Below are 11038 nucleotides of genomic sequence, written 5' to 3' on the forward strand. Positions count from 1 at the left end.
TGCAATAGGAAAACCCACCACAGCAGGAGATTTTAAGCCCAAAACGGGGGGTCTTCTAACTTGGGAGAGGCTGAACCCAAGTAGGCAATGAAGAAAAGGTTTAAAAAAAAAAAAAATTGCATAATATATATTATATACATACATATATACAAGAAGAAAGAAGAAGAAAGAAGAAAGAAAGAAGAAAGAAAGAAGAAAGAAAGAAGAAAGAAAGAAGAAAGAAAGAAAGAAGAAAGAAAGAAGAAAGAAAGAAAGAAGAAAGAAAGAAGAAAGAAAGAAAGAAAGCACTTATTTTTGCCCCCATTTTTCATGAGCTGAACTCAAAGATCTAAGACTTTTTCTATGTACACAAAAGGCCTATTTCTCTCAAATATTGTTCACAAATCTGGCTAAATCTGTTAGTGAGCACTTCTTTTGCTGAGATAATCCATCCAACTCACAGGTGTGGCATATCAAGATGCTGATTAGACAGCATCCCCCCCCCCCCCCCCCCCAAGCATGGATGGTGCAAACTGTGCCTGAACAGAGGCCAGTTCCACGCACCAGTGGAGATTCTCCTCCCCTGGCAAGCCCTGATCGAGCTGTCCCAGCTCCCCCCCTGCTGGCCAGGAACCCAGATTCGGCCAGTGAGTAGAGCATATATCTATCAAGACAGTCTGAGGTCAGGTGTGTGATATCAGGACAGTGCCTGAGGTCAGGGATAGAGATTATATATACACACACACGTACGTACGTACGTACGTACGTACGTACGTGTGTGTGTGTGTGTGTGTGTGTGTGTGTGTGTGTGTGTGTGTGTGTGTGTGTGTGTGTGTGTGTGTATACACACACACACACACATATATATTAGAGCTGCACGATTCTGGCCAAAATGAGAATCACGATTTTTTTGCTTGGAATAAAGATCACGATTCTCTGTGTAACATCTTTTACATTATAAAAAAAATTGGGATAACTTTACGGTTTTGTTTTATTTTTATTTTTTTATTCATTAACTACTTGCCTACAGTGCACTTTCACCCCCTTCCTGCCCAGACCGATTTTCAGCTTTCAGCGCTCTCACACTTTGACTGAGAATTACTCAGTCATGCAACACTGTACCCATACAAAAATTGTGTCCTTTTTTTCACACAAATAGAGCTTTCTTTTGATGGTATTTGATCAATACTGGGTTTTTTATTTTTTGTGCTATAAATAAAAAAAGACTGAAAATATTGTGAAAAAACGCATTTTTCTTTGTTTCTGTCATAAAATTTTGCAAATTAGTAATTTTTCTTCACAAATTTTGGCCAAAATTTATACTGCTACTTATCTTTGGTAAAAATAACCCAAGTAAGTGTATATTATTTGGTCTTTGTGAAAGTTATAGAGTCCACAAGCTATGGTGCGAATCATTGAAAATTGATCACACTTGGATCACACCTGATGTACTGAAGGCCTATCTCATTTCTTGAGACACTAAAAAGTCAGGAAAGTACAAATACCCCCCAAATGACCCCTTTTTGGAAAGTAGACATTCCAAGGTATTTAATAAGGGGCATGGTGAGTTTTTTGAAGTTGTAATTTTTTCCCACAATGCTTTGCAAAATGAAGATTTTTTTTTTTTTTACAAATTGCCGTATTAACAGGTTATTTCTCTCACACAGCACATGTATACTTGCAACTACACCCCAAAACACATTCTACTACTCCTCCTGAGTATGGAGATACCACATGTGTGAGACTTTTTCACAGCCTGGCCACATACAGAGGCCTAACATCCAAGTAGCCCCGTCCGGCATTCTAGGAGCACAAATTACACATATAATTTCCTGACAACCTATCGCACTTTTGAAGGCCCTGGAGCACCAGGACAATGGAAACCCCCATAAAATTACCCCATTTTGGAAAGCAAACAGCCCAACGTATAATTTTTGAGGCATAATGAGTCTTTTGAATATGTCATTTTTTTCCACAAGTTTTTGGAAAATGTGGAAAGAAAATGAAAACACATTTTTTTTACACAAAGCTGTCCATTTATGCAATATTTCTAACACATAGCATGTACATAGCAAAAATTGCACCCCAAAATACATTCTGCTATTCCTCCTGAGTATGGCGATACCACATGTGTAACACTTTTTCACAGCCTGGCCACATACATAGGCCTAACATCCAAGTAGCGCTTTACACAAAGTTGTCCATTTATCCACTTTAAGACTGGGCCTATTTTTGACACTTGGTGTTTACAAGCTAAAATCATTTTTTTTTTTGCTAGAAAACTACTTAGAACCCCCAAACATTATATATTTTTTTTAGCAGAGACCCTAGAGAATAAAATGGAGATTGTTGCAATATTTTTTATCACACCATATTTGCGCAGCAGTCTTCCAAATGCAATTTTTTTCCATAATATGAAAGATAATGTTACGCCGAGTAATTAGATACCCAACATGTCATGCTTCAAAATTGTGCATGCTCACAGAATGGCGCCAAACATTGGTACTTAAAAATCCCCATAGGCAACATTTTAAAAATTTCTGCAGGTTACTAGCTTAGAGTTACAGAGGAGGTCTATGGCTCAAATTATTGCTCTCGCTCTAACGATCGCGACGATACCTCACATGTATGGTTTGAACACCGTTTACATATGTGGGCGGGACTTGCGTATGCGTTTGCTTCTGCGCGCGAGCTAACGGAGGCAGGGCGCTTTAATTTTTTTTTTTCCTATTTATTTTATTTATTATTTTTTTATTTTTACACAGTTTAAAAAAAAAAAAATGTTTTGATCATTTTTATTCCTATTACAAGGAATGTAAACATCCCTTGTAATAGAAATAGGCATGACAGGTCCTCTTTATTGTGAGATCTGGGGTCAAAAAGACCTCACACCTCACAACTACACTAAAAAAGAAAAAAAAAAAAAAAAAAAAAAAAAAAATTGTTGAAAGAGGAAAAAAAAAAAAAAAGCAAAAAAAAAAGCGGCCCTTTAAACCGGTTGCTAGGCAACGTCTTTTGACGTAGCTCCGGTCCTCCAAGACCATAGAGTTGAGTGAGGGCCATCTTGCCCTCACTCGACTTCCTGTCTCTGAGGATCCGGGACCGGATAGTTTTCCCCGCTGCCGGCGGGTCCGGTAAGCTGGGAAAACGTCTGGGACGCGGCAGGAGGGGGGGGGGCACCTCTTCCCCTGCACCATAAGGGTAATTCCGCGGCGAATCCGCCACTGGGACCACCCTTATCTGAAAGCCGACCGCCCGCCGTTTCAAAAAATACCGGGGTTATGGGGGCTATCTGCTGCCATAACTCCAGTATTTAGCCTTTAATGGCCGACGCATATAGTCGTTAGGCGGTCAGTAAGTGATTGCATGTATATGACAAACAGGTGACGATGACTGATGGGGTGACAGGTGACGATGACTGATGGGGTGACAGGTGACGATGACTGATGGGGTGACAGGTGACGATGACTGATGGGGTGACAGGTGACGATGATTGATGAGGTGACAGGCGACGATGATTGATGAGGTGACAAGTGACGATGATTGATGGGGTGACAGATGACAATCACTGACGGGGTGACATGTGACGATGATTGATGGGGTGACAAGTGACGATCACTGATGGGGTGTCAAGTGACGATGATTGATAGGGTGACAGATGACGGTGACTGATGGGGTGACAGGTGACGATGTTTGATGGGGTGACAGGTGACGGTGATTGATGGGGTGACAGGTGACGGGTGATGGTCACTGATGGGTGACAGGTGACGGGCGATGGTGCACGGCGGTACTGATGGCAGTCTCTGGTGACCGGTGAACTTTAGGCTATGTTCACATGTGAGCGCAGCGATCATGGGCAGAATCACTGCGATTCTGCCCGTGATCCAGAAATCATTGCAAATGGCGGGACGCCTGTGCGTTGCCCGTGATTTGCAATAGCACCCCAAACGCTGTGCGATGTTGCTGCGATTTCCGCCTGCCGAATCGAGGTAACATCACGCAAACAACGCATGACGCCCCAAAGAAACTCTTGTACCTTTTTTGGGCGTCATGCGATGTTTGCGCGATGTTACCGCGATTCGGCAGGCGGAAATGGCGGCAACATCGCACAGCGTTTGGGGTGCTATTGCAAATCACGGGCAACGCACAGGCGTCCCACAATTTGCAATGATTTCCGGATCGCGGGCAGAATCGCAGTGATTCTGCCTGCGATCGCTACTCTCACATGTGAACTTAGCCTTATGGGTGTCAATTTCTGGGCACTGATGAGGTGACTGTTGGGTGACAGGTGACATTGGGGGGGGCTGAGGACTGTGTGTGGGGGACCTTTATTTGTGTGCTTTTTACTTTTTACAGGGGTACAGAGCAGTAACTCAATGTTTCTAGCTCTTCTCCCCTCATACTGGAAGCTGTATGAGGAGAGAAGAGCTAGTAACACTGAGTTACTGCTCTTTGTTTACATTTTGTGATCGGCTGTGAATGGATTTATCCCGGTGGGCGGAGTCTACACATCCGGCCGGGACTCTGTTTTTGTTCCGGATCATAGGTCAAATAGGGAGAACGCTAGCTGACTGGCTCAGGATTCTGAACCATTATTGGCTAGAGCATGACCGCTACCACCAATGGAAGATAATAGAATTACAGCTGTGTTTTTAGTATGTTTACACACTCTGTACTCTGTATGTGGAACATCGGTCCATTGGTGGGTGAGCGGATGTTGTGTTTGTTTGCTCGCTATACAGTGGGAAGTGAACGTCTAGCGAGGTTCACTTCCGGGTTGCAGGCCGTCCTATCACAAAGGACAACGGCGAGATGGACGGCTGATTCTAGCATACTATTGGCCAGCATATCAGAAGCAACCACTAAGGGCCGATGGTGTGAACTTCGGTCCCGCCCTACTTCCGGGTTGTAGGGCTCTTTTACCATAGAGTTTAGTTCTTTTACCATAGAGTTTAGCTCTTTTACCATAGAGTTTAGCTGAACGAGAGGAAGTTATGGTGCAAACCCAGTTTTTTATTGGCTAACACACCGGAGCAACCACCAATGGCCGATGCTGACAATCCCGGCCCCGCCCTGTTGGGTGATGGGCATGGGTATTAAAGGTTACCGCCAAGCCGCCGTGGTCACGCTCCCGGGGAAGAAGTGGAAATCCCGGCCGCCTCCATTGTGATCGGCTGTGTCATTGGAACACAGCCGATCACGTGGGAAACAGCCATGCCTATTGGCTGTTTCCCCCCTGCCGGTGACCGGCTGTGTCCCGGGGACACGCCGACACCGGCAGTGCACGGCGGCGCGATCGCGCGCCTGCCGTGCATTTACTGGGTCATGTCATATGACGTCCGCCCAGGATAATAGCCGCACCGTCCCGCCGTCATATGACGGCGGGCGGACGGTAAGTGGTTAAAGTGTATTAATTGCGTTTGAAAGACTGCTGCGCAAATACAGTGTGACATAAAAATTTACAACAATCCCCATTTTATTCTGCAGGGTCTCTGCTAAAAAAAAAATTTATATATTATATATATATATATATATATATATATATATATATATATATATATATATATATATATATATAAATGTTTGGGGGTTCTAACTACTTTTCTAGGAAAAATAAACTGATTTAACTTGCAAGCAACAAGTGTAGGAAAAAGGTTTAGTCTTTAAGAGGTTAAACTTCCTTCCTCCGGCAGAGGGAAAGAAAAGATACAATGTAATAATTTGTGTTTACAGTTCAGTGGGAGACTAATGCTGATAGGCTTTTGCGGGAGGCTCTTTTTTTTTTTTGACAGCTGCTCCCTCATAGCTATGTAAAGAATTTGAGCAAGTGTCATGTTAAGATCGTCAGGGGGAGTGAATCGCGATCTCGATTCTGTTACGATTAATCGTACAGCTCTAATGTGTATATATATATATATATATATATATACACACACATACATACATATACACACATACATACATATACACACACATGCACACACACACACACACACACACACACACATACATACTACATGCATACACACACACACACACACACACTTGCCTTGCGAAAGTATTCGGCCCCCTTGAACTTTGCAACCTTTTGCCACATTTCAGGCTTCAAACATAAAGATATAAAACTGTAATTTTTTGTGAAGAATCAACAAGTGGGACACAATCATGAAGTGGAACGAAATGTATTGGATATATTTCAAACTTTGTTAACAAAAACTGAAAAATTGGGCGTGCAAAATTATTCAGCCCCTTTACTTTCAGTGCAGCAAACTCTCTCCAGAAGTTCAGTGAGGATCTCTGAATGATCCAATGTTGACCTAAATGACTAATGATGATAAATAGAATTCACCTGTGTGTAATCAAGTCTCCGTATAAATGCACCTGCACTGTGATAGTCTCAGAGGTCTGTTTAAAGCGCAGAGAGCATCATGAAGAACAAGGAACACACCAGGCAGGTCCGAGATACTGTTGTGAAGAAGTTTAAAACCGGATTTGGATACAAAAATATTTCCCAAGCTTTAAACATCCCAAGGAGCACTGTGCAAGCGATAATATTGAAATGGAAGGAGTATCAGACTACTGCAAATCTACGAAGACCTGGCCGTCCCTCTAAACTTTCAGCTCATACAAGGAGAAGACTGATCAGAGATGCAGCCAAGAGGCCCATGATCACTCTGGATGAACTGCCGAGATCTACAGCTGAGGTGGGAGACTCTGTCCGTAGGACAACAATCAGTCGTATACTGCAAAAATCTGGCCTTTATGGAAGAGTGGCAAGAAGAAAGCCATTTCTTAAAGATATCCATAAAAAGTGTTGTTTAAAGTTTGCCACAAGCCACCTAGGAGACACACCAAACATGTGGAAGAAGGTGCTCTGGTCAGATGAAACCAAAATCGAACTTTTTGGCAGCAATGCAAAATGTTATGTTTGGCGTAAAAGCAACACAGCTCATCACCCTGAACACACCATCCCCACTGTCAAACATGGTGGTGGCAGCATCATGGTTTGGGCCTGCTTTTCTTCAGCAGGGACAGGGAAGATGGTTAAAATTGATGGGAAGATGGATGGAGCCAAATACAGGACCATTCTGGAAGAAAACCTAATGGAGTCTGCAAAAGACCCGAGACTGGGACGGAGATTTGTCTTCCAACAAGACAATGATCCAAAACATAAAGCAAAATCTACAATGGAATGGTTCACACAAACATATCCAGGTGTTAGAATGGCCAAGTCAAAGTCCAGACCTGAATCCAATAGAGAATCTGTGGAAAGAACTGAAAACTGCTGTTCACAAACGCTCTCCATCCAACCTCACTGAGCTTGAGCTGTTTTGCAAGGAGGAATGGGCAAAAATTTCAGTCTCTCGATGTGCAAAACTGATACAGACATACCCCAAGCGACTTACAGCTGTAATCGCAGCAAAAGGGGGCGCTACAAAGTATTAACTTAACCACTTAAGCCCCGGAGGATTTGGCTGCTAAAGGACCAGGGGTTTTTTTGCGATTTTTTACTGCGTGACTTTAACGGACAATTGCGCGGTCGTGCGACGCTGTACCTAAACGAATTTGACGTCCTTTTTTTCCCACAAACAGAGCTTTCTTTTGGTGGTATTTGATCACCTGTGCGATTTTTTGATCACGCGCTATAAACAAAAAAAGAGCGTAAATTTTGCAAAAATAACAATATTTTTCACATTTTTTTATATGAAATTCCCCAAAAAAAAAAGTAAAAATCAAAATTTTTTAACATTTTTCGGCCAATTTGTTTTATGCTACCTATGTTTGGTAAAAAAAAAAAAAAAAAAAAAAAAAAAAAAAAAAAAAAAAAAAAAAAAAAAAAAAAAAAAAATCGCAAAAAGCGTATTTTGATTGGTTTGCGCAAAAGTTATCGCGTTTACTAACAAAGAGAAAGATTTTTGTCATTTTTGGTGTTTTTTTTTTTTAACGCATAATGGCGGCGATCTGCGATTTTTTTTTCGGTACTGCGACATTGCGGCGGACAGATCGGACCCTTGACTGACATTTTTGACACTTTTGGGGTTACCAGTGACATTACTGCAGTAATCAGTGCTATACATATGCACTGTTACTGCAAAAATGACACTGGCAGGGAAGGGGTTAACTTTATTGGACAGGGAGGGGTTAAGTGTGTCCTAGGGGCGTGCTTTCTACTGTGTAGGGACATGGCTATTGGTGTAAAAGCAAAGATCAACCGTTCTACATAGTAGAACGGTCAGATCTTCACTTTTACACAGGGAGAACTGACAGGCAGCTTGTTTACACAAGCTGCTCTGTCTTTCTCCCTTCACAGGAGCGATCGCAGTGTGACTGGCGGACATCGAGTCCGCCGGTCACACGCACTGACTTGCCTGTGAACGAGCCGCGGCGGGCGGGCGCGCGCCCGCCCGCGATAGGCTCGCAAGTCAGTGACAGGCGAGTGACGTACCGATACGTCACTCTGCCTGGCCGGGGCTGACCGCCGCAGTATATAGTCGTGCGGCGGTCGGCAACCGGTTAAGGGGGCTGAATAATTTTGCACGCCCAATATTTCCATTTTTTATTTGTTAAAAAAGTTTGAAATATCCAATACATTTCGTTCCACTTCATGATTGTGTCCCACTTAATGTTGATTCTTCACAAAAAATTACAGTTTTATATCTTTATGTTTGAAGCCTGAAATGTGGCAAAAGGTCGAAAAGTTCAAGGGGCCGAATACGTCGCAATGCATTGTATACGTCTCAGGACAGCGCCTAGGAGGTCACGTGCATGTATACACCTCAAGACAGTGCCTAGGAGGTCACGTGCGTGTATACATCTCAAGACAGTGCCTAGGAGGTCACGTGCGTGTATACATCTCAAGACAGTGCCTAGGAGGTCACGTGCGTGTATACATCTCAAGACAGTGCCTAGGAGGTCACGTGCGTGTATACATCTCAAGACAGTGCCTAGGAGGTCACGTGCGTGTATACAGATTAGAGAGCGACCGATTATCGGAAAAGCCGATATATCGAGGGCCGATATGCACTTTCCCCGATATATCGGAAATCGGCTTTTGTATACATCTCTGGGCAGTACCCAGGAGGTCAGGTGTATACATCTCAGGGCAGTGCCCAGGAGGTCAGGTGTATACATCTCTGGGCAGTGCCCAGGAGGTCAGGTGTATACATCTCTGGGCAGTACCCAGGAGGTCAGGTGTATACATCTCTCAAGACAGTGCCCAGGAGGTCAGGTGTATACATCTCTAAAGTCAGTGCCCAGGAGGTCACGTGTATACATCTCTCAGGACAGTGCCCAGGAGGTCACGTGTGTATACATCTCTCAGGACAGTGCCCAGGAGGTCACGTGTGTATACATCTCTCAGGACAGTGCCCAGGAGGTCACGTGTGTATACATCTCTCAGGACAGTGCCCAGGAGGTCACGTGTGTATACATCTCTCAGGACAGTGCCCAGGAGGTCACGTGTGTATACATCTCTCAGGACAGTGCCCAGGAGGTCACGTGTGTATACATCTCTCAGGACAGTGCCCAGGAGGTCACGTGTGTATACATCTCTCAGGACAGTGCCCAGGAGGTCACGTGTGTATACATCGCTCAGGACAGTGCCCAGGAGGTCACGTGTGTGTATACATCTCTCAGGACAGTGCCCAGGAGGTCACGTGTGTATACATCTCTCAGGACAGTGCCCAGGAGGTCACATGTGTATACATCTCTCAGGACAGTGCCCAGGAGGTCACGTGTATACATCTCTCAGGACAGTGCCCAGGTATATACATCTCTGGGCAGTGCCCAGGAGGTCAGGTATATACATCTCTGGGCAGTGCCCAGGAGGTCAGGTGTATACATCTCTGGGCAGTGCCTAAGTGGTCAGGTAGGTGAAGTATATATCTCAGGGCAGTACCTAGGAGGTCAGGTGTATACAGCTCAGGGCAGTGCCTAGGAGGTCAGGTGTATACAGCTCAGGGCAGTGCCAAGGAGGTCAGGTGTATACAGCTCAGGGCAGTGCCCAGGAGGTCAGGTGTATACAGCTCAGGGCAGTGCCTAAGTGGTCAGGTAGGTGAAGTATATATATATCTCAGGGCAGTACCTAGGAGGTCAGGTGTATACAGCTCAGGGCAGTGCCTAAGTGGTCAGGTAGGTGAAGTATATATATATCTCAGGGCAGTACCTAGGAGGTCAGGTGTATACAGCTCAGGGCAGTGCCTAAGTGGTCAGGTAGGTGAAGTATACAGCTTTGCCACGCACATAAATGCCTCATATATATAGTAAGTCAAATTCGGTTTTTACACGTGATAGGAAAATATATATTGGGTAAAGAACTAAAGAATAAAAAAGCCCTCCAATCCCTGGAAAGAGGAAAGGCTGTGGTGCAATGTTGTCATATAAATGGTCGCAGTCGCCTCACCTGCTCGGACACGGTTCTGAAGAGGCAGGACGCGTCTTTGGCGGTGAGTTTCCTGTACAGTCCCAGGCTCCCCAGGTACTCGTCCATGGTGACTTCATTGAGAGACTTCTGGCCGAAGTATTTCTTCCAGCCCTTGTGCATGGCTGCGAGCGTTCTCGAGCCCCACCGCTGCACTACAACTCACGGGCACCTGAGTGGGGGCGGCCGCCTCAGCTCCCTTTAAATAGTCCGACTCTCCTCCCAGTCAGCCGGCCAGGACCGCTCCACTCACAAGTCGCCGACACTCTCCACAAATACTCCCAACTTCCTTCCACCTCAAGTCTGGAGAGAAAAGCACATGTTAACCCTTTCAGCTTATCACTGGGCTATTGTACTATTCCATATCTTGGGCCCATTCACAACATATCCCATCCCATGGACAAGGCAATGTGCCTTCTGCCCCATTGTTCAGTGCACATGCTGTATTTGTACATCACATCACTGCCCTGTGGAAAGTTGAAAATGTCATTTTAAGACATTTAAATACATAAAATAATTAAAAAGGAAGTGTGGTAACAATGCATCGTAACGTCTTTACATAATGCATACCGCCAAGCCTTATACAGAGTGTAAAGTGCACTTCTGATGTGAATGGGCCCCTAAGGAGAGAACCTTTCC

General features: G+C 44.4%; 1 protein-coding gene across 1 annotated transcript in view; it reads right to left on the reverse strand.

The window, feature by feature from the left end:
- LOC309559816 (UDP-N-acetylglucosamine transferase subunit ALG13-like) overlaps positions 1-10522 on the reverse strand; it is a gene marked incomplete at both ends in the record, with an annotated part of 487662 nt that extends 477140 nt beyond the window's left edge. Inside the window, one exon of the mRNA XM_082263251.1 lies at positions 10382-10522. Coding sequence (XP_082119377.1) covers positions 10382-10522 — 141 coding nt within the window. The remainder of the gene's footprint in view (positions 1-10381) is intronic.
- Between the last annotated feature and the right edge of the window lie 516 nt (positions 10523-11038).

Source organism: Pelophylax lessonae (genome assembly GCF_965119305.1).
Source record: "Pelophylax lessonae genome assembly, chromosome: 7".
Classification (NCBI taxonomy): Eukaryota; Metazoa; Chordata; class Amphibia; order Anura; family Ranidae; genus Pelophylax; species Pelophylax lessonae.